The sequence below is a fragment of the Gasterosteus aculeatus genome, chromosome 21, assembly GCF_964276395.1.
Source record: "Gasterosteus aculeatus chromosome 21, fGasAcu3.hap1.1, whole genome shotgun sequence".
NCBI lineage: Eukaryota > Metazoa > Chordata > Actinopteri > Perciformes > Gasterosteidae > Gasterosteus > Gasterosteus aculeatus.
This window is the reverse complement of record NC_135708.1, coordinates 14,889,607-14,913,139: the sequence shown is the minus strand read 5'-3', so window position 1 is coordinate 14,913,139 and position 23,533 is coordinate 14,889,607. Positions and strand designations below refer to the sequence as shown.

At 45.8% G+C, this 23,533-nt stretch overlaps 2 protein-coding genes across 2 annotated transcripts; one reads left to right on the top strand and one right to left on the bottom strand.

Annotated features, from left to right (window-relative positions):
• Positions 1–6,353: 6,353 nt before the first annotated feature.
• On the top strand, positions 6,354–7,651 carry ndufb4 (NADH:ubiquinone oxidoreductase subunit B4). Its single transcript, XM_040167650.2, has 3 exons — positions 6,354–6,610; positions 7,221–7,364; positions 7,503–7,651. Exons 1-3 carry the CDS (start codon positions 6,434–6,436, stop codon positions 7,563–7,565), a joined length of 384 nt encoding a protein of 127 aa, XP_040023584.1. The 5' UTR covers positions 6,354–6,433; the 3' UTR covers positions 7,566–7,651.
• Positions 7,652–7,785: 134 nt separating this feature from the next.
• hgd (homogentisate 1,2-dioxygenase) lies at positions 7,786–14,946 on the bottom strand. The gene is made up of 14 exons (XM_040167648.2): positions 14,730–14,946; positions 13,666–13,737; positions 13,311–13,399; positions 13,097–13,202; positions 12,469–12,528; positions 12,288–12,379; positions 12,135–12,169; positions 11,939–12,018; positions 11,544–11,643; positions 10,980–11,104; positions 9,192–9,296; positions 8,957–9,083; positions 8,364–8,545; positions 7,786–8,264 (listed from the first exon to the last, which is right to left on the bottom strand). Exons 1-14 carry the CDS (start codon positions 14,742–14,744, stop codon positions 8,115–8,117), a joined length of 1,338 nt encoding a protein of 445 aa, XP_040023582.2. The 5' UTR covers positions 14,745–14,946; the 3' UTR covers positions 7,786–8,114.
• Between the last annotated feature and the right edge of the window lie 8,587 nt (positions 14,947–23,533).

Here is a 23,533-nt window from a genome sequence, read left to right as displayed (position 1 = left end):
TACCGATCAAAGCCCTCAGCTCATGACGTAGGTGTGCAGTACTCAGTCTCGTCTTTATGGTTTTATGGACACAAACAGAGAGCAAATGGAAGGAATAACCAGACAAAATGTTATTTATAAACTTGGCATTTTCCCCTGAAGCAAACAATTGATGCATAATACGCTTCAGCAGCTGGCTCTGGGAGGATATAGATGTGCGTGAGGTGCTGAGCTGTTGACAATGACATCAGATAAGATTAGCTGCTTGTGATCTGTCTCGGCGTCATCTTTGTGGCAAACAACCACAGGATGCCATTCGGATTTCCCAGAAAAATGCCATGCTCCGATAATGACTAAGAGCGTATTATTCCTAGTTAGAGCCAACAAGAGACACACAGCCTCAGCTCACGCCTCTGTCATCATCTCCCTCTCACACAAACACACACTCTCTGCGTGAGGGCTGCCAGCAGCGTATCACTGGCTGACTGAAGCATCCTGGAAAACTTGCGGCTGATGACCTGATGAAACGAGGCAAAAGTGGCAGCAATGAATGCTGCTCAGCACAGATCAGCTATACGTGTAATCAACCACACAAACCCCTTTCCTCCGGCGATGTAAATGTTAAATTAAAGTTCTGAGCACGTGTGACGGTGTGCGGTCAACACAAAGGGAATCCTTGCAGCGTGTTTCAGCCATCGCGGGTTTCGTGATGGCGTGTGCCGTTGCTTCCGCTCTGCGTTCCAATCCCCCCCGAGAACAAAGACGGTGATAATCGCTCCTGACTAAATGGTTTGGAAGCCTTCAATATATAGGATTGTGGTAGGAAATGGCACAGGCTTCGAGATATGCCACAATTTGCCATAAAAGCGTGGGTTTCATGTTGCAGTTAGTGGCTTACAGTCAACAACCTCTTCAGGCAGCGGGAACCACGGCGTAAGTAATAGTTTCCGTTGAGAGGAGTATCTCTTCCCATAAAACATGCATTGTGGGAAAAAGACCGTCACAAATAAGTTCCATCTTAAAAGAGAATGAGATGGACTCGACGCTAACATGAGATACTCTGTTGTTCCATATTAGAAGAGAGTTACTGTGTGTGAGAGACACACAAAAACTCTCCTTGTTCAACACATCATGGACCCATCTTTGAATTGTTCAACCTTTCAGCAAGGTTTGTTTTGACAATAATCAATCAGAAAATATCCGTTAACAGGAACTGATTTGGGGAAACATGACAATCACAAATATTGAAAACTGTCTGTGTTCAAAGTTAACTAACTGCGCCAGCGCCTCCAAAACTCACTAGCTAAGACATTGTTCTGGTTGTTTCGTATATAGCGTATGCAGAGGAGAGTGGAATCAATGTTGGTGTCCAACTCTTGGTAAGACGTGTAGTCCCCAAAATGTTAACTTCATTCTTTGATTCGTGTGAAGTAGGTCATCTAAACTGCTCCGAACAACCACAATTTTATGTCAATAAAACTGGCTAACAAGAACGCAAAGTGGGGCTCATAATGAATGATGAAACAAAAAGGGAATGTATTCTGAATACCAGACAAACGTATTTAATACAGACAAAGTCATAAAATCCCCAAAGTGAATTGACTCACTGCTTACAGACCTCTTGGCTCTTTTTTGACCTACCTTACCGTAGCTGCGTGAGCACACGGCTTCCCTGCACCGTAAGCCATTGTTACCTTAATTGGTTCAGACAATCGGTTTCACCTGCTGCCTGTTCACATCTGATAATCTGAGCTCCTGATAGTAACGACGGCCCAACCGAAATGATCTTTTAACTCCCATCAGGCCACGAAAGTGGACAGAGTATCGTAGCAGACTGCACACGCGGGGGAACGAGGTATTCCCTTCCCGTCTATTCGTCTGTGCGTTCAGGCTGAGTTTGGCTCCCTCTCTTCATCCCCTGCCACTTCCAATCAGGTCAGAAACGGGGCGTCGTCCGTCCTCCCTCACCTCGTGTCACCCGCCTCGCATCCCCCTCCCCCAAACAGCCTCCCTCCCGCCTGTCGAGACCTCCTCTAGCCGCCGTCCCAGCGGCCCGGCCCTGTCAGATCGCTCCGGCGCGGATCGGTAGTGAGAGCGAGAGAGAAACCGAGATGCACGTAAGCCCTCAGTAACGGTGTTGTGACGTCAGCTCCGTGTCAGCCGCCTGACCTTTCTACATCGATGGCAGCGGGGGGGTATTTTTGGGCCAATGCAGGATTCATTTCATTTTCTAGTCTACGTCGGCTTCCCGTGGTAAACAAAGCCTTTGTCTGCGCATCCAGAGGCAGTGTTCCACCTTCAATCCCTCAATCCGATAGTATCTGACGCCACTGAAATCTTGTTTTGATCCAACTTTGTAGTTGCAGCCGCTAAAATTTGTCCAGAAACTCCTGTTCATGCAAACTGCTGATATGCTGTAGTCGTAGAGTGTACCTTAAAGAGAGAAGTCCAGACTTTCTCAATACGCAGCACGTAGACTGCTACGTTGCTAATGGTTTCCATTACCAACTACTACTACTGGGAATAGTTCAACTCTGTTTTACAGATTGTTAGGTGAAAAAAAACGATAACAGGTCGTCATCCTAAAAAAGGATTTATATTTACTGTACAAAAGTGTAAATTTCAGCCAGAGAGGAAATAAGCGCCTTTCCCAAAATTGCTAATTATTCCATTAGTTAAGGTTTGTCCAATGGACTCCAATCGATTTGAATTGGAAAAGTACTCTAAAAAGAATTTTAAAGTTTTGGTTTATCTTTGAGTACCACACATTTTGAGTTCAGCAAGTATATTCATGAGTTTTTTCAACCCCCCCTTAACCCAATAGAAGCAAATGATTTACAATCTTGACCGATTTTACATGGTGTTCACAGGCCAACGACAACATGCTGGATTCTGATCCCAGAATGTCCCGAGAATCTTTCAGTATCAGGAATTTATGTTGGAACGGATGCTAAAGGAAGCTTAAAAACGGCCGAAAGACGAACAGAGACAACACAAAGAATTTGTCAATTCCGTCGGGGGCAATTCTTCTGCTTAGCACTCGTGGAAGATGATGGATGCCTGCTGAGTAGCTCCCACATTCCCATATCTGCCCTGTTCAGTGCATTAAGCGGAAAATATTGCTGAGATTGACCCTCTGCCCACTATATAGGTCCATGGTGAGCTGATTTATTAAGAAGGGAACACTCTCAGACAGCCTGAATCAGTTTCAAAGGTATAGATTAAAACAGGAAGGCAGAGAGAATTGATGATAAACGGAGAGGGACACATTTCTTGAAAATATATAAGGAATGAGGAGTCAACATACAGTATGAACTGGTGACGGGGCTAAAACAATCTCCCCCAATTAGAATTCAAACCCTTCTGTAGTTCAGTTAAATCAACAAGGCTAAGGATTCTAGGAGGCAGAGCAATAAGAAGATTCAAAGGAGGTTTGGTTGAGCCTGAGGCGAGCGCGCTCCCCTTCTGCCTCTCGTTTCTCTCTGGGACGACTCAAAGGTCGTCGCGAGGCTGTGAAGTGGACCGGGCTGTCAGCGGGGAGAGGAGCCGGGGGAGCAGCACAGGGAGTCGGAGCAGGCAGAGGGAGGAATTCTAATCAGCCTCGGACATTTCGAGACGGAGCCACAAAGTTGAAAAATTCGTACGAAGCCTGTGAAAGACGGCCATGCTCCTCAATCAGGGAGAGATGGGCAAGGCCGGAAAAAAGACATTACAGATGTTACAGATGTTTTTTCACTAATTATTATTTTACAAATGTATCTTTCTTTTGTGTATTTGTTTTTCTGAATATAAGCTCTCTGCGTCTGCTAAAGTAACAGCTTTAGGGAAGGGGAAAAAAACAAAATACAGACACATTGTCTCGTTCTGCAAACCACTTCAGGGGCCTTTGGTGGAGTATAAGGAGAAAAGTACTTTTAGCCTGTGGTCCGAAAAGAAACCTGCTTCCACTTTCCAAGCAAGGCTCTCATTTTAAAAGACCAAAACAGCAACAAAAAAAAGACTTGTGATTAGTGGGACCGATTAAGTATTGCAAGGTAGCACAGACTGCAGATAGAAAGCCGCCGTGACTTTTCATGCCTGTGCGCCCTTCAATCCGCGCCTTCCCTCTCTGAGCAAGGAAAGACACAAAGGGATGTGGAGGTTGACGGAAGAAGGACACCGGCTGTAGGTAAAGAAAGAAATGGGAGAACAAAAGACTTTCTGTTGCATTTGCGCCGACATCTCAGAAACAAAATCAATACCAACTCCAGGAGCTCTGCCGGGTTGCCTGCCAGTGCAGCATCACGATGATAATTCAATGTTTCTCCAAACATAAGGAAAGAGAGAGGGGAGACTTGTCAGCCGAGGAGTGTGGTCCCACATTGTATCTTTTATTGCGAAATGGATATTTCAAAACTTCAGCGGTCCTGAGAGGACAACGTCGTTAGCACCACATGTACTGTAGCTTTACCTGGGCTCACCTGATCGAAGAGCTCTCTCAGTCTATCTAATGTACAACTCAAGTGTAAAGTGTCGAAATAGGGAAGAAAAAAGAAACAATCTCAAGTTATATCTTCATTGAACAACCTTCTCGTAAAGCCACTGACACATATGCAAAAGGCGATTGAACTCTAGTGCAGCTATTCCTAAATTACATAACGCCAGTGTAATAAAAAGAACAACCACAAAATCTTACAAAATCATAGCTGTAAGAAAGTAGGAAAGGGATATAAAATGATTGATGATTAAAAGGGTTTCTTGTTGTAACCAGCTATAGGTATAATACGGCATGTGACCTTTGCAGTGGGATTCCAATGTCACCTCAGTGTACAAACGCTGAGTTTTTGCAGATCGAAGCATCACATGATCTCTTAACACCATGCTAACAAGTGGTATCATTGATCATTTGAGAAGGAACGACACTGGTTCTGGTTCTACTGATGTACTTGGGGTTGCACATTCTCCTCCTCTGGTAACACTTGGTCCAATTTGCTATAGTTTGTTGACGTCTGTTGGTGTAAAGACTGTCGGATGTTGCCCTCTTGTGGTCATATTCTATAACGCACCGTGTCTGAACCTCAACAACAGAGCAATGACAGGTGGTTGGAAAAAAAGGCCTGAGTGACATGGAGGTAAGAACAACACAACCACAAATCACACTTTTACCACAGACATCCAGGCAGAATAATTCCAATAAAAGCTGATTCATGTAATGCATTGTGTCAATGCCTCAATAGATATGGGGGATGAAATATACGTACTATTTTATGTTGGTGTGAACTGTTTGGGATCTAAAAGACATAAAACACAAACACGTATGACAGAAAGTAAATCTAGTGATGTATAAAGTGCATTGTTTATTTTATATTGTGAAAAGTTTTCCAAACATTAATTTCAGGCTTCAGGAAATACGTTTTATAAATTTATTCCAACAAACATTTGCCTTGATTTGACTATATTCACAGGTGGAGGAGGTCTTGGCTGGTTGAGTTGTCCCTCTCGCACCTTCTCCGCGTGCATCCCCGTCCTGACTGTTCACCTGTAGGCCCGCTAAGGTCTCGTCCCTCTCGCACCTTCTCTGTTCACCTGTAGGCCCGCTAAGGTCTCGTCCCTCTCGCACCTTCTCTGTTCACCTGTAGGCCCGCTAAGGTCTCGTCCCTCTCGCACCTTCTCTGTTCACCTGTAGGCCTCGTCCCTAGGGTCGCCAGCTCGGTCTGCTTTAAGACCGCTTGGTACTTTTCATTCGCTCTCCTCAGGGCGGGTTCGTAGTGGTTGCTGCATTGTGCTGTGAGCTTTCTAATCTCTTCGACGACCGCGTTCTTCTCCTGGACAACCCGCTTGTGTCGCAGCCGGTGGAGGTCTCTGTCTTTCTGGACCCTCGCGAGCGTCCCGGCAACGGCAGACGCCGCCAGCCTGTACTCCTCGCCCTCCCGACGCGCGTCCTTCAGCTCGCCGTCCAGACGCTGGTTTTCGGCGTACACGTCCGGCAACGCGCCGAAATGTTCTGGGACCACCGGGCCTTTCCGCGCCATCTCGGCCCACTCGGTCTGGAAGCAATCGAGGGTTTCGGTCATGCTCATTTGGACCAGGAAGTCGCGTAGAAAGGCGTCCACGGCCTGGGTTCGGTGTGTGGTGGACGCTTGGGGCCCGTGAGAGGTGTCGCTGGCCTCTGCGCGGTCTTGGATGGCTTTTAGCGTTGCCTCCAAATCTTCCTCCAGCTCTGTCAAACTGCAGTCATCTCCCAGGGATACTTCTTCATACTGGAAGTCGTCGTCATCGCTTTCCCCCGGGACGCACTCCTCTTTTTCTCGATTTACCTCATTTGCGCTCATCGTTTCATTCAGCACATAACCTACAACTACAGGCGAAACACGGGTTTGACGTTGCCATGGTGACGATTCATAAACTCAACGCGAGATCTCACGAGTTCACGTCTGCCCCTCCTAGCCCCGCCTCCACGCGTCATCAAACAATCATGGCGGACTACCAAGAGGCGCCCTTGGCTAGTCGGCCAAAAACACTGGACCCAAACGAGTATTTCCATGTCACGCCGGAGAAGCGACGCGCTGAAGAAGACCGGGCAGCGCTACGAGCGAACCTGAAGAGGCAGTATCAGACGCAACTCAACAACCCGCACAGAAAGGCGCTCATTGTAAGTGGCTAGCCGCTAACGTTTAGCTAGCAATGTCACCCTCGGAGACGGCTTGCTAACTGGAGCACGTCGGTGCACACAAACGAGTAACGGTGTTTGTATGGAGTTTATCGTGTCATGTTTGTTCTACATGCTGTTGTGATGAGAATGTGGATGGAGGGACTATTATCCGGACTTAATTTCTATGTATATTACCTTCTTTCGTATCATTTTTTTATTAGTTTGTCAAGTGCTAAAGCGTTGCCGTATGTAGATGGAGTCAATGCTCAACGGGGAACATTTTCGAGTTAGACGTCATTTTAGGTAAAGTCAATTGTTGCATAGTGTAGCCTGTCTCATTTCAACCCTGTAAGTAAACCGAGCCGAGTCTGGTCTAAATCTCCATCTTCAAACGTGTGCATCAGGATCAGGAATCCGGAGAATATATTTATCATCTCCTTTTGACGTCAAAAGGCCATTCACTTTCTCTCTACCTGAAACTAAACAACTCCTCAGACACGGGTTTAAACAGGTTTATTTAATGCTTAACTTTGCTTCTTTTCTACACGGCTAGTGTTGAGTTCACAGGATGATCTTTTGAAGATGAATTGCGTCGTCCTTGTCTCCACAGGAGGACCCTGCCCTGACACGCTGGGTGTTTGCACGCGCCAACCCCTACGCAACCTTCAGGCCGACGTTCAAGACCTCTCTGCTGGGAGCGATGTTTGGGATTTTGCCTCTCTTTGGCCTTTACTACATCTTCAAGACTGACCGGGTACGAGACGAGATCCACTTGCCTTTCTTTGATTGTTCATTCACGCTGCCGAAAATGTGCACGCGGGCAAGCGGGGGAAACAATTTCGTTGCCACGGGAGCTGTATTGACTCATCGTGTGTTATCCTCTGTGTTACAGGATAGGAAGGAGGAGCAGATTAAGGCTGGAACCATGGACCGACGGTTCGGTTTGTCATCATGAGCTCTGTTGTATGAAGACCTCCTTTGTGTTCTAGTGATGCCAGTCTGTGTAATTATTACCTAAATAAAATTATATTGTCAAAATCATTCATGTGGTGTGGATTGGTGAGGCAATAGTGGGGAAGTGTGTGCAGAATCAGTGATGCTCACCCCGGTGAAAGGATTTCATTTAAAATTGAGTTGTGAGAGGAAACCTCGTTGGTTACAATGAAATCACCAACTCGAGCTTCTTTACTATTTTATTTTTTAGTTATACAGATACACTTGTCTTCACCATCAATGGTCACCACGGTGCCCTTGAGTAAGTCAATGTTAAAGCAAGGTGTAACTTTCGCTGAACAACCACCGTGGTGCCCAAACACTTTTAAGGTAACGGTAAATTCAAGATAACCGGCACAAGTACAGAAAACATAAAATGCATACATGTTCAGCATGACTCACCTAAAACTCATTTTGCAGCCTGGTGGGGTTGGTTTTAGTTATATTTAATAAAGTCAGATTACATTTGTATTGTCTAATTATTGCATATCTGGATCAAATTTCTTCAGTGTCACTTGTCCTGTTTGCTGGGCTTCCAGTTGGGGTCAAAGTGGCTGCGCAGAGACTCCCAGCAGTGATGGTAACTCTTGTCGAGCCTCTGGCACGTTTGTAGACCCCACTTGGTCACCGCCATGCTGAAGGAGGACTCGAACATGAAAGCCTGCAGGAAGAAAAGATGCAACACATTTAATCACTGATGCCGGACTCCGGATGTTGCTGCGCTACTTTGAAACATACTTTTTTTTTTCTTTTTGCTTACCATGGTTCCCTCAGCCACCCTCTCTGGTTTGAGCTCAGCGCTGCTGTTCTTTTCAAAGCATTCTGTGTCCGGCCCGTGTGGGGTCATCATGCTGTGCAGGCTGGCCCCCCCTGGCTGGAAACCCTCCGCTTTAGCTTCATAGTGGCCTTCGATCAGACCCATGAATTCACTCATGCAGTTGCCTAAAGCGACAGGCAGAAGGGGCTGTAATGCAACACTGCAGCAGGGACGTTCACTGTGTAAGGCGACGTGAGCTGTGACGCTGCTTTCCACTAGATGGCTTTATAGATCCGTGGTGAAAACAGACAAAAGGTGCAGTGGCAGTTGAAAAGAGTCATGCAGCAGGTGGATAGCTATCGTCTGCTGTCTTGACACCGATTGTGTAAATTGACTTGTTAGTTTCTGGCTGGCTTGTTTCAATTCACGATAGACTGAAATGAGCTTCACAAGAACGAATTCTACATTTACTGCCACATCAGGTCCTCAAAATTCATTGTTTCTGCTTTTTTGGGGCTTCCTATCGTCACCCAAAAATTGCTTTTGATTTGAGGAGGGGCAGGCGCGTGTTTGTGTGTGTGTTGTTGGTGTCCTACGGTGATAGTATGGCGGACGGAAGGTGTGGTCGGCCACTCCCCACCGCGGGGGGAAGATGACGAAGTCCGCAATCGCCACACCTGGTCGCGTGGATTTGGCAGTCAGCACAGTAAAGATGGATGGATCCTGTTGGAAAATATGTGAGCCATGAGGGCGAGCTGAATGTTTCCAATTCAGGAGCAGAATGCAAAGATAAATGAACACAAAAGTGGTGCGTTTAAACGGGACTCTCACCGCGTGGTCGAAGGCCACGGCGTTGACGACCATGAAGTTCTTCAGGTTGTATTTGTACGGCGTGTAGTTCCCGTGCCAAGCCACCACATTGAACGGAGAGAAATCCTACGTGCAGAGCACAGAGGCAAACAGATAAGAGGAGTCTGCTCGAGCAACAAAACACAAAAGGTTTCAAATTGATCTTTTCACTGGGAGAAAGAAATAATGAATAATGTCTTGGAGATGTTAAATTCCCAGAGAGAGTACTTCTTGACATAAAGAGAGAAAAAAAGAAAAACTGGTCATAATGAAAAGGGTTGATTGTGAAAGATAGCGTGCTTCTTTCTTTCTTCCCCCCAGTTCTTTGTGATACGCGGCTCCAGGTATTATGGGGTAATTGGCTTCACAATCAAACTTTCCCAAACTCTGAGCATTCTGACGCTGGCGTTAGGTGGGAGGGAGCAGCTGTAACAGTAGGTGCAGAGATATTTCTTTATCTTGATTGTTAAAACCACAGCAATTTCATATAGTTTTTCTGTTCCGATAATACCACCACGAAAAAAAAAAAGACATTCAACAGCAATTCTGAAAATCAATATAGTTCATTCCAACTCAAGCCGCCTCCTGTGTGACCTGCGTGCTCCTTAGACACCAGCTCGCATACAATTACCACGTATGAACTGCTAATACACACTGACAATAAAACACGTTTGCATGCACAAACATGCGCATAATTAAACTCACACACATTACGTAACAACAACAAAAAACGCCCACAAAGAACCTTAACCACACCTGCAATCCACAGGAGGCACCACACCAAAAGGCCTTTTGGCAAAGCAAGTGCAGGTAATTTCTTGGACATTCATCCGTGGTAACTCCACTACATTCGATTAAAATGAGGGGGGGGGTGGTGGAGGAGAGCGAGCTCTTGCACACACGTGCACACAAAACACAAACATATTGGCCCAGTCAAGCAAATAATAAGTTAATTTGAGCAATTTCGACACGCTGCGGGGGAACAAAACAGCAGGACCAGACGGGAGCGCCAGCATCTTCCTTGAGATGAGGCTGGCTCCCCCCCCCCACCTCATTTTCTTACTCCCGTGCCCTCGCCCTCCTCGCTCGTGGAAGGCTGAACACCCGGAAAAGAGTGTCAGGTGCAGGCAGCAGTCTCGACCTCTCACACCTCGCAGGGCAGATACCCACGTGGCGGCAGCTAGATCGATGGGAAAAACGCAAATGGCAGTATATTGCTCTTGTGTATTTCATACAATGAATAATAACAGCGTGTTTTGACATGGTTTCCACGGTAACGACACCCCCAACCCCTGACAAACTTCTCCTCCCACCTCCTGTCAGACATTATGTGTCGATCCAATTATGCGCCCAACGGGACATTTCGGAAGGAGGCGGGATCCTTCCATGAGTGAAATATGGTGAAATTAAAGCTCAACTTGAGACAAAGCAAAGCTTCACAGGTAAGCTGCCCGTAAATCCGCAATGCCTTAACTAATTATGAGTGATTAAGGCTTACGCGGGAGTCGAGGTGGAAACCCGCCGCACGGATAACAGCTCACACTTTGATATTAAATCATCAGGGATGGCAACTAATTCGGCAGAAACAGTTAACGGATCATACGTGTCACTCGGACAGGTTTCCTGTTAATCATCGCTGTGGTTAGACGGTGTTCACCGAACCAGGCGCAAACCCAAATAGGCTAACAGGGCAAGTCTGGCAAACGTGTCAGTTTACATGAGAGCGTACTGACTCGGTCCAAAGGCAATGTGAGATGAAAAAAAACGCACCTGTTGGCAGGCGAAGAGCTTCCCTTGGTACTTGTTGATGACGCTGTAACCCGTGGCCACTTTGCGATCCTCGTACCAAGCAACTGGACAAAGGAAATCTCTCGGGTTGGCTAAACCGTTAGCTCCTGCAAAAACACACGTGCATGGTTACGCGTGTACTAAGGCGCACACCCAAAAGCTGTAAATGCTTACACAACGTTGAGTCCGAGAGGCTGTGCTTTGACACGGCCGTACTTTATGGGTAAATGTGAACACTAGTTAATGGATCACTTGAGTTATTGAAACAAAATCAAATCAATAGTTGCTGAAACAACTCACTCAAAATCCCAAATCACCTCATTGGCAAAATATTTCGGTCTGAACCAAAGTGGTGAACCAATTGACCTGGTGACATTTCCATCTCTGTGATGCTAGCGTGACTAAAATGATGACAGATTTGGGGAGAAGATGGAAACCAATTCAGACAACTACCGACCGCTGCAAGAAACAGACACAAAAGAGGTCGGCGTGCTGCTTTCAAGGACACCAACAAATTACTCCCACAAACATCGTACAAATACACACCTATGGGTCCCAGGTCAGGGAGTTCAAAATGGGCTCCATACACCTCCAGTATGTAGCCTCGGGTTTCTCCAAACACATCCACGCTGAAGCGCATCCCTTGCTAGAAAAAAAAACACAAAAAGCGGTGGTGAAAGGAAATTTAATGATGTTATAAATGGCATGTGGGACGCACCGATGCTGGGGGCACTTATGGGTTCATGGAATACAGTGTTTGAGAAAACTCACATCCTGGTGGTCGGGCTTTTTGTAGCTCAAACCTCTTTCCACTGTTATTTACTTCTAAAGTCATTTTTGAAACTATGTCTTTCTAAATATGGTAAGTGGGACGTAGCGGGCAGACGCAGTGGTAGACTCCCAGGAAAAAACTGGGGGGAGATGAAAGACCTCGACCTCACCTGGATGACAACGATTTCGTTCGGCTGGACCATTATCTTCCCGAACTCTGTGGTGATCAAGATCTCACCCTGCTGAGGGACTTGAGGGACAAACAGAGAAGAGAACATTCAACAGAATATAAAGGCCGATGATCGAAACATCATTGTTCTCGTGAAAGTTGACCGCAAAAAAAACATCCGTAAGTCTTTTCCTCACCAATCATAAAGTCACCATCTGAGTTGTTGAAGCACCTGGAACAAGAGAATAAAGGAGAGAAAAATTAGAAATCAATCTTCAAAAGATTTGGTGTTTGATGTGGTGGAAGAACATCTATTTGATAGATGGTCGGACACATCTGCACACACTCACCTGTTAAACATGGAGGTGTTGCAGGTGTACACGTGGATGCCAATGCCGTCGCGAGATTTGGCATCACCGGCACCGCAGACAGTCTGCAGGCCCTGCAACGCACGGCAATCCCAATCGGTGAGCTTTTAGAAGGATATTCAAGGAAAAATAATAATGTGGGAAAAATACAGAATAAACTCACAGCCACAAAGTCCACTTTCTTCTCTGCGGATTTGGGAATGGTGAACGGCAGCCATCGCAGCTGTAAGAGAGAGCTCAGAGTCACAATCGATTTAATTAACATATCATTTAAAGCAACGTATCGGTGCCGATATGTGGAGGCACATTACGAACTTTGGCTTTCTGTAGAAAATTACAAGATCATTCTTGTGTGTCTTGTATGGAACATATGAAGCTATGCCGGGAAGCCAGTTAGCTTAGCTTAGCATAAAGAGCTAGCTAGTAATTGCTTGAGTTTGATTAGTTATTTTACAAACTAACATTGTTTATAGGCAAGTTTTAGAGGTGCTAGGTGGATTTTGTTACATTTCAGAGACGTGAAAGCTGTTTCCTTTTGTCCAACTAAGCTATCCTGCTGTAGTTTGATTTTTATTATATTCATGAGAGTATGATCGATCTTCTCATCGTCCTCTCTGCAAGTAAGCCAATTTCCCAAAATATCCAACTATTCTTTTGCACCCAAATCAAGGATGTTTAGTTATTTTAATAGACTTTAACATTGTGTTCATTTTGTCGAGATCCTTGACATGTAAAAACTAGTTTTTAGGGACAGTTTTTTGGAACAAAATGAGCAGGAACGCTTGATGTACCTGGTTCGGGTCGGGTTCCACCTCATTCCAGTTCTCTGTTAGATTCCCGCAGGGCACCGCAGCAAAAGGCTTATGCTTGACAGACGGCAAGATGCGGTACAACCAGCTGAAGGAAGCAGAAGAACCAACCAGTTAAGTGATGCGTGGTGTCTATGCTCCATTTGGGGTCATAGCAGTCAGCGAGCTCTTTTAAACTGTAGAAGCAGATGAGTACCTCCTCTTATTGGCTGGCCGAGGGCAGGTGAAGGCAGAGCCGGAGAGCTGCTCAGCATAGAGGCCGTATGGACAGAGCTGAGGGTTGTTCTGTAGAGACAAAATGCATGTGAGTTCGGCCGGGGCGTTAACTGTCACAAGATGTGTGAGAACAAATTTGACCGAAGCTCAATTTAGTGTTTGACGTTTTTCTTTTGCAGTCACATAAGCTGACTATGCACCTTATATTTTAAACCTTCTAACTCCCATATCAGTAAATACTCAGGCAAATTAATTAGCAAAAAGTTGCTAAACTAGTGAATAAACGACCTTGTGAATGGATGCCACAGTGTGTTCTGTTTCTGTGTGCGTGTTACCTGCCCCTCGGGCAAAGATCCAGGACATCGAGGGTCTTCAGAAGAGAACTCGTTGCCGAAACCGCTCATGTACTGCAAGAGACATTCAACACTCAAGTTCAGCCAAGTGGAGAAAAAAAAAATCACATGTAAACATCATGGGGCTTCATTGTGATGCCGGATAAATGTGTTCATGCTGGTTATAATTAAATTTGAAGGCTTGTCATTAAGGCTTGTTTTTTTTTGGTTAATTGTTGTCATATTGATTCACATTAGATCTATGATCAAACAAACTGCAGCCAAATCTTCCCCCTCGCAGTCATCCATTATTTTTGTTGGAGTAATTACACTAACTTCCCCCCCAGTAGCCCATTTCTTTATCAATATTTTAATTACGGTAAGATTATTACTCCGCACTGGCCGGGCTCATCAGCATGCGGGTATTTTCTTACCACAGAAATAACAATCTTGGCACAACGTAAAGAATTCTTGCTGAGTCATTGTTGCTCTGCAAAAAGCTCCCACACAGGCGCGCCGAGCTTCCATATGTGCGACGTCGTACAACTTAACTTGAGTTTTTGAGTCTCCAGTTTGTTGCAAGCAAAACAGAATATTGTATTTAACTCAATTAAGAATAACACGCAAGGTGAAAAATCCTGCAAAAAAAAGATAAAATCGCACGAACCGTTTAATGAGTCAGTTAGAAAATGTAATGCAACTAGTCGACAACATTCTTTATCCCTAGAACTTCATCCCGTGTGGCTCTCGGCTATAAGGAAACGACGCGGGTATAACAATGTTTTACATTAAAATAACATTAAAAAAGCGATCGCAATTACTGAAATACATGAATGCCAACTGTTTTGTTTTCTGCTGAAATTATGCTGAAAGATTATTGTTCTGTGAAGCTGCCGATGTGTCTCGCTCCACATCTGTAAAAGCTGCTGAATGCAGCACTCTGATTGGCCAGGGGGCAACGACGCCCCTCAAACAGTCAGCAAGACCCGCGCGCTGCTGCGCTGGTTCCCTGCACATTTCTGCCATTGCATTAAAGACAATGTAGAATACTGAAAACGCGGCCTCACCTTGAGTTCAGTCATTGTGCTTTCTTTTAAGAATTCCCCCGTAGCTGTCGAAGTGTCTCAGTGGTTACAATTGAACTCGCAGTCTGACTCCCTTTGTCCAAAACCCAGTGCAGGGCGCATATTTGAACTGGGTGGAAAAGGGGGCTGGACGTTCTTTCTCAACCTGGGTTCAATTAGGCCTCGACTGTGCTGCATTACGCAACAGCGGGGTCTGAAAAAGACGGGGTCAAATGGCACAATGTGTGCAAACAAAGGCCAGTGTCACTGTAGAGACACACAAGAACCAACAACTGGGACACATCCAAAGCAGTTCAGTTATTATTCACAGGCAAATGCAAAACCTTCTAAAAAAAAAAAAACTTTTAGCCCAATATTGACAATGGGATGCTAGATTTTCATATAACTAATTATGGATTATACAAATTGTATAGGTAGGCCTGAAGAAATAAGCATTCTACAAGTGATATTAGTATCCTTCTGCATGGACAAATTGTGGTGACCTCATATGGGACTGCCAGAGCAAACAATGGTTTCATGCGCATCCTCGCGTCCTGCAAAACAGACCTCCAAATCTAGCAGAGTCTCGGCTCCTAAATTGGCTGTAGTTCATATTTCTTTTTTCTTATGTAAGAGTTTATTCTGAAAAGTAAATGAATGTGTGAAAAAGAGCCGGGTCTATAAAGAGATAAGGAATTCTTATTTTTAGGTGATTAGACACCAGAGGTCTATGGAAGTACTACCGGGGTTAATAAGACAATTTTTCATTTTTTAAAAACAATCCAATAGCTCACATGCATGATTATTGTGCAATTGACAGACTATTAGCATTGGAATCCGTTGAGAAGATATGTTTATCAGTTGAGTAGCATGTTTAAAATGAAAACATGTATGCAATATATGCACCTGTCTATTGTTTGAATAGCTTAGTATTGATTGCGCAATAACAATACATGTTTATACATGGCTCTAGTCCCAGTTCAATATAAAAAACATTATTTATAGAATATGTATAGTAGGGAATCCCTGCTCCATCCCTCTATCGATTTGGTGAGTTGTTGGCCTGACAAACGTTAGATATCCCTGTAATTAACTAAATCAAGAATACTTTATATATCCATATATTTCATATTCCATTTCTACCATTTGATGCCCCTTAATGCTACACAGTTCCTTAACATCCGAGTTGAATGTGCCACCAACCTGAACGCTGGGAGATGTAATTCCCGATGGTTCATCAGGTTGCCCTTAATTTAATGATGCTTAACGCCCAGCCAGTTGCTGTTTAAGTAAGTTATCAATCCTGCACAGCTGCAAAGTGATCTGGCGTATCTTAAAACCAGAATAATACTCGACACAACATCTGCATGCTGCAGCGAGCAATTCACTATTGATATGAACAACAGGCAAAGGCCCCCAAAAGGCCTAAAGGCCTGAATTACTTTACGCAAAATGCATTCGGTTCATTTCTGGAAATAGACGGTCAAACGAGGGGTACCTAATGTCCCCCGTGCAGCATGGAGCCCATCAAAAAGAATCAATTTCGCCTCTCTCAGTCTTGCCTCGCTTCCCCTCTTGTCTATTTCTTTTCTTTTAGGGAGGTGTTGGGGAAGGGTAAATGATGGCAATTCTCATAGCGAGGCGCAAATAAACTCGCCGCGGCAGAAGTAACTGTTCTCCGGCGAGGCGTGCAGTCAGGCCCGGACCCCCCGCCGGCAGCCAGTCAGGGTGCTGTGCCGAAGACGAGAAAGCCCAATGGCAGGAAAATATCACGTCCCGGTCTCCGGAAATTGATCTGCTCCTTGTGCGGAGAAAGAAAATGACCGATTTTAATTTCATCCCCGAGTCTGATGATAGAATTCTAGAGTATTTGGGTCCAAGCCGGATGGGGCCTGTGTACTTTAAGAGAGGCAGGAATAGCAGGAGGCGAAGACAGGAGACTGTTGTTGTCGACTGACAGTTATATCTATGCATGCGTAAGTGGGCCATAAATGCTTTGTTATTAGATGCCTGCTGAACTCAATGGTGTGATGGTAAATGGTACACTCACCTGGCACAGTCTATCCCCATATGCATAAACAAGCAATCTCCCAAACTCATGCGCAGACATCAACTCACGAGCACACACACACAAAGTCACACAAACACACACATACAGTTACAAGCCCATTTTGCGGTGTGATGACATCCTTGGCCTTTCACAGTACATATAAGTGCACAAACTTTGATAGCTTCTTACAATGTATGTGCTATTTTTAATCCATTCTTCTATATTCTGGTCTCCTTTAAAGGGTAATTTCACCTAAAACAACAGACAGAAAAACATTGTATCCCACCTACCGTATGCGATTTTCAGATCAGAATTTAGCCACCATCTTCAATACAACGGACATGAAAGGAATTGTGTCCAAATCATCAAAAGAATCAATGTATAGTGGACGTCACTGTGGACTATTTCCATTAGGACCTTCTGATTCTTTGAGCCCCGCAAACACAACTGAATCGCGTTTGAGAGGTGGCGAAAACCTCGACCTTGTGAAACTAAATGCATCATAGGTTTTTATAATGGGTTATTTTCAACAAATTGATCGTTTAAGGTCCCGCACACCCACACAGCTGTTGACAGGTATTCCGTCTAATGTTCGAGGAATAGTGTGAAGCCATCAAACTCAATGCACGAGTACCAACTAAAAAGGTGTAATTTGTCCCGCCCCAAAAGCTGCCAGAAAGCTAACAGAAGGGTATTGTCAATCGAGTGCATGATAGTTGCAGGGTGTGCAGAGCCTTTTACATGGCCAATACAGTGGTATTACATCCCATCAAGTCAGTGTTAGGGATTTAAGCCTCCCTCGAGAGCTTTCCGAAACCCTAACATCAGTACCGAGGTTTCTATGAACCGCGGCTTTTGAAACGCCACCTGTACAGTTTACTTTACCAGTGGTTGAAAACCTCAGCGGTGCATTGTACTGTGCACTTTTGATTAAATTAATCAGGCAGAAGCAAGTAGCAACAAGTAATTAGTGTGCTTGCACACTCCCTTGCTCCTTTTCCTCTCCAGTGATGAGATTCTCTCAACTTCTCTTTATTCTTCTTTGAGCAGGGGCAAAGCAGCTTGTCGGGTTTACTCTGACAGGCAACTGCAAAAGCAAAACCGCTCTACATACCTTCATGGAAAGGTGTTCAATCTACACAAAAGATGGAATTGAGTCTTTTGTCGACCTGCTGATACCACACAAAACTCAATCATCATTGCAATCCACAGCCGCAATTTAAGAAAATATGCGATTTGTTCTTATTGGCTACATCTTCGTATTGCGTAGAGTTGCTATAGCGACGTAAAAGTGGCTCAACATGGTCAATTATTTCACCTTACCTTTTGAAGGACTCGGGTGCGCATGCATGCCATCTGAGTTGTCACCACCTGGCCTCGTCTTGTGTATCACTGGTAGTTAACTGCTGTATTTGGATGTCACATCTAACAAGAAATAGCTCGGATTCTTGTATTTTGTAATTACAGCCCTGTTACACACCATTGCAGCTTAATGTTAAATGACTCCTGACATGAGCCTTCCAGCAATACACACACACACACACACACACACACATTTGACAGCTCCATTTAACGCTGATTAGATTTGCAAGGACATGCAGTATACGCTCCCCGTCTCCCCCCCGAGTGGGTTGAGTATCTCCTGAATCCCATCTATTGCGGTAATGTTATGCAAATGGTTTAATATGAAGATAAAAGACTGTTGCAGCGAGCGGCGCTCTCCTGGTTCACAGCCTCGTGTTTCCAGGACGATAGCTCTAACGAGGAGGGCACTATTTGGGAGTCATTAAATGGTGGCCTTCCTGACACGCGCCCGTTCACCACCACCGCCACCCGGCTCGCGGCGGCCATTAAAAGCGGCTCACACCCACACCAAGACACGCGCTATAGATGCCTTTTAGCGCCGGCTCCCCAGTTTCTTACACATCACAGTGTCACAGAATAGAAAATTACACTCTCCTCCCACAGAGAAAATTGCTTTGAAATTGCTTGGTTATAAAGATGTGCTTTAAAGAGGGGGGGGTGCATGCAATAAAACAAAAAAAAAGGACACATACAAACGCAATTACTCAAGCACACTGAGGACAATTCTTACAAGTTAATCAGAGGATTTATCAATTATCGATGTCAAAAGGATTTTGTTGTGTCTTTGTCTGTGTCTTATGTGCTGCATGGGCTTGTCTTTGCACACGAGGTATTTAGTGTGAATGAATTGCTGCGTTCCACAAAGCTACAGACGAGTTATTAAAACAAAACAGACGTGGGGCTGATGAGAGAAAACACAATGTAACGCGACACAGCGGAGACGCAGGTGGAGAATCGAAGACAACGAGGTGAAAGGTATATCGGCATCAAGAGACAAGAGAGGCGGGGCGGAGATAAACGCGAGAAAACACAAAGTGGAAAATAGCAGAGGAGACGGAAACAAGGAGAAAAGAAAAGATGTAAGATGGTACAGCGAAGATGAGTCAGAGAGGACGAGGAAGGAGATGAGTGGAGGACATGTTCTCGAGATTTCTTTGATTCCAGCGTGCCCCTCGATTAAAGAGAACCTGTATTAAAAACACGTTTAGAGCCCAATATTGTCAGAAAAGGCCCAAATGCAGGAACTAAATGTCCAAAATTGAATAAAGGTTTCATTATTTCTGTGAAAATAGCTTTTCAAATTTGCAGCAATTACACGACAAAGCTAAACCCCGAGGGAAGCCCTTTCTCTGGTTTGTTAATCTGTGAGCTTCATCACACGTATTCCAAAGAGGAAGATAGTCGACAAGGCCGCCAAAGGGATGGAGCTGTTCTTTGTGTTTACAACTGTCAATTTAGATGACATCGACCCAGGAGTGGAGGTGAAATGCTGCCCCCTATTTGTTTGGAGCATGTTACCAGTGTTGCCATTATTTCACCTTAAATAGGATTGAACAGCAGAGCAGAGTGTCTGCACCTTTAGCGTATTGTTTAGGGGTGTTAGTTGGAGATGTGGATGTTGAGCTGTGGTCGCCATGCAAACATTAAAAAACAAAACGAGCAATGCTAGCTGTAAGTCCAAAACCACGGTCTGATGTGATATGCTGCACGGTTCCAAATATTTGTATTCACCTCAGCGGCCCGTTACCCTCTGGAGACGAGCTATGCAGTGGCATGCTGTAGTTAACATGAAACGCCCCGTGAGCAGGTAATGAGGCGCACTGAGCCACAAATTTCCAGTGATAGGATATTCTGTCTCACTGTTTGTGGACCCGGCCCGGAAACACATCAGACACCTCATCTCAAATAGAATTAGCTCCCTGGACAGGACCGAAATGACAGCGGCAAGCAAGGTAATGGCACAGCGGTGCTGTTGCTGTTTTCCTTGTAGGGAAGCAAAGGGCAGAAGTGTGTATCAGTCCAGACACTTAGTGCAGTGCCAGTTACACCATTCGCCCCTCCCTCTGGAGTGCGTGGACGCCTCCTCTAGCTCTGCAGTTTAGCCGCGTGGTTCTGAGGGGTTTGGTGTGAGATGTGAAGAGGGAGAACTTGAGGAGAATGGTCTTTGGGTAAGGAAGGAGTGTGTTGGACGGAAGACAACGAGGAGGGTGTGTTTACACGCGCATGGTTTTCGCGCCCAAGTGTGTGACTGATCCTATGTCAATCCGACAAGTCCACTGTGGGAGTTTTTCAGTGTGCGTGTGTACGTATGTCCATACGTACTGCAGTCCCCAGCACCATCATTAGGTCGTAGGCAGTCGCAGTGTCGGGGGTGTAGCTCGGCTGCTCCTGCGGCCTCTCAGGCCAATTTAGGGGGAGAAAAGCACTTCGATCCTGGCCTGCAAGTCTGAGGGTCCCCAGCGGGAGGCACCGCAGCCCTGCAATCTCTATTGGATTTATTCCTTTCCCATCTACAGGCCCCACACACCCTACAGAGAGGAAGTCTCAGCTGCGATCCCCGCCCCCCCTAAGACAATATGTTATGGTACCCGCATACGCATGAGCGTGTAAACACACACACTCAGATCTACACAGACCTGGTCTATTTTCAAGGCACACTCCCCCACAGCAAGGAAGTTATAAGGGCACACTCTGTGTCCCTGTGGGAGTTGCCCCGGGGTCAAGGTATACTGAGATTTGTGGGAGACAGACAGGCAGAGAGGGACAATCGTCCAAGCTACTGACACAGAGATATTACAGAGTTATTTGAGGCTGACCATTGTTTCATGGAGGATATTGTTCAGATTTATAAAAGCCAGGATGTAAAATAATTATTTTTTTTGTATCACATTGAAGCAAAGAAAAAAAAGTAATTTACATAAAACTCAGACAAGGTCAGGGAGAAACGAGGTTCTTAATTTAGTCTAATCAACTGTCATTTGCATCGCGCCATTTGCGCAAGGTATTGCCACTAACTGAATAAATGGACTTCTTCAGACTCGAGGGGGGGCACTCGGGTTTTGATAAGCTGGCAACATAACTGATTTGCATACATTACTTTGATTATCTCATTACTAGGATGATTCTTGCTGAATTTTTGACACTCGCGCAATCGAATTAAAATTAAGGCACGCAATCAATAAAAGGGCAACGCGGCTGTGAAAACACACCGCGCCCCAGGTTTGTATGGTCAACTATAGCGACGATGATGATGGTTATGATGGTGATGGCGGTGATGTGTCAGATGATGATGATGACCTATTCAGCTCGCGAGCTCCTGGACTCCGTATAGCGGCTTTGCGAGAGTCTCGGGCTCTTGATTTCTGCGATCAAAGCAGTAATCAGGGGAGACAATGGGGGCCGTGAAATTGCTTCTCTTGTGTGGGTGACCTACCCCCCCCCCCCCCCCCCCCTCTCCCATCCCGCCATGAATCCAGGAGTGGCCAGCAAGCGGCTCATATTCCCACAATCGATAATAGCGCTCACATCTTTCCTCCGACTCAGCCACTCAAGCCGCGCGTAAAGACGCGCACGGCTTGGATAATTTTGCCAAGTAGCCACAATAACCTGGCACATTGTCGGCAACAGGCATACGGACTTGGAGGGCCGTCAATTGAGCAGCGCTCCCCGAAGGCATGAGCAGCCATTGCCTGGGTAATCTCACACATGATATGTATCTTTGGGGTTTGATTCTACTGCGCTGTGTGGCGTAACGGTCCTGCATTCCCTTCATTGTGTCTCTTATGACAAGCGGCTGATTTGTTGCCACACAAAATTTGGAGACTCCTTCTCCGTTCTTCCAGCAGAGTCTCCCTCGTCTGCACACGGAGGCACACGTCCACGTTTTAAATTCGTGATGTAAATAATTATAGGCCTGGAAATTGATTTCCTTGCGACCTTCTCAAGGCCTCCTACCCCCCCTCCTCCCCCTCCCCACACCCCCCTTCCCTAAAAGAAGGCTACTTCTGTTGAAGCATTTAGTCATTAATTATTTTCCTTACATAAGGACAAATTATCGAGTCAGTTGAGCGAAATTAGAACCCTTTGTTTCTGATCAGACCGCATTACCGCTGGAAATTACGGATGATGGCTGCGCGCACGCTCGCCTTTGTTGTTTCGATCATCGCCTGTCGCTCTGAACTCGCGCTAACAAAGTCATTAAATTGACTCCCTCTCGCTCTCATTATGCGGGCTGTTAATAACCGCTAATTAACTTTGCTTACGCGCGCCTTAAAAAGCCCCCCCCCCCCCCCCCTCCCAGCACACTCTCTCCGCGTCTCCCTCTCTTCCTCCCTCCTTTCTCTTCTTGGCCTCTCGAGGCAAGCAAGTGTCCAATTATGTCAGAGCGCGTGGATGGATGAAGGATGAGTCGTCACCCAAGGCCACGAGCCCGTGGATGCACATTAGGAACCAGTATTTGCATGAGTGGGACTTACTTGAGGTATAAAATAAATAGGATGGGAACATACATGCAGGGTACACGTCGCTCGTGTGGCTGGGGGGGGGGGGGGGGGGGGGGGGGGGGGGGGGGGGGGGGGGGCTCGTCTTTCGTTGGAAGACGTTATTCGTTTGCGGTTCGATCCAGGAGATGGCGCCAGCCGAATGGCCAGCAAGGCAAAGGCAGACATGTTGCTGGTCTTTAAACGATCGAACCTGCGGGATCGCTTCCGTCGCCTCCAGTTTAGAGGCCGAGACCTGAGAGGCGAGAGGGGAGCAGAGGCGGTCCGCAGCATCGGAGGGCTGATCAAACGCGAAGCCTCCCTCTGACTTAATGTCAGAAATAGGAATATGTTCAAATCGAATGGGCCAAGGTGTATACCCCCCCCCCCCCCCCCCCCCCCCCCCCCAAAAAAAAGAAATCCCCCTGGATATTATAAGGTAGGGAGCTATGCAAATACACGGGAAGCGGCGGTTAAGTGATGCCGAAAAGGAGGGCCATCTGCGCCATCGCTTCACCTGCACGTCAAGAGACGGAAAAGTGAAATTGCGCTCAGACTATTCCGTCCCCCTCTAATGTATGCGCGTAATTAGTGCATTTAAACAAAGCGCGGATGTCCTGCTGGCTGAAATGGCGGCTGACATCTCTTTTCCACAGGGTTAATAATAGTGTGCGGATAAATGAATCAAATTGTGGCCCCCCAAATTACAGAGCGATTCTAAATACCCGTCTGTATTACGCGCGTCTGTTTGTGACCGCGCGGGAAGGCACAACATTTATATTGTTATTACACTCATTACATTGATATGCGTGCCAAATAACAAGCTGGGAAGTTTGCGACACCAAAAAGTTGCGGATAGGTAGAATCTGACACCAATCTGCGGGTGTCAGTGTGCAGAGCAATATAACTCAATT

Bases quoted from the DNA above. Each gene is read 5' to 3' on its own strand.
- ndufb4 (XM_040167650.2), top strand. From the start codon at position 6,434: ATGGCGGACTACCAAGAGGCGCCCTTGGCTAGTCGGCCAAAAACACTG. The intron at 6,611-7,220 runs GTAAGTGGCTAG...TTGTCTCCACAG, and splicing joins CGCACAGAAAGGCGCTCATT to GAGGACCCTGCCCTGACACG. The intron at 7,365-7,502 runs GTACGAGACGAG...TCTGTGTTACAG, and splicing joins ACATCTTCAAGACTGACCGG to GATAGGAAGGAGGAGCAGAT.
- hgd (XM_040167648.2), bottom strand. The intron at 13,400-13,665 runs GTAACACGCACA...TTGTCTCTACAG, and splicing joins GATCTTTGCCCGAGGGGCAG to AACAACCCTCAGCTCTGTCC. The intron at 8,546-8,956 runs GTAGGACACCAA...CTGTCGCTTTAG, and splicing joins CCGTCCGCCATACTATCACC to GCAACTGCATGAGTGAATTC.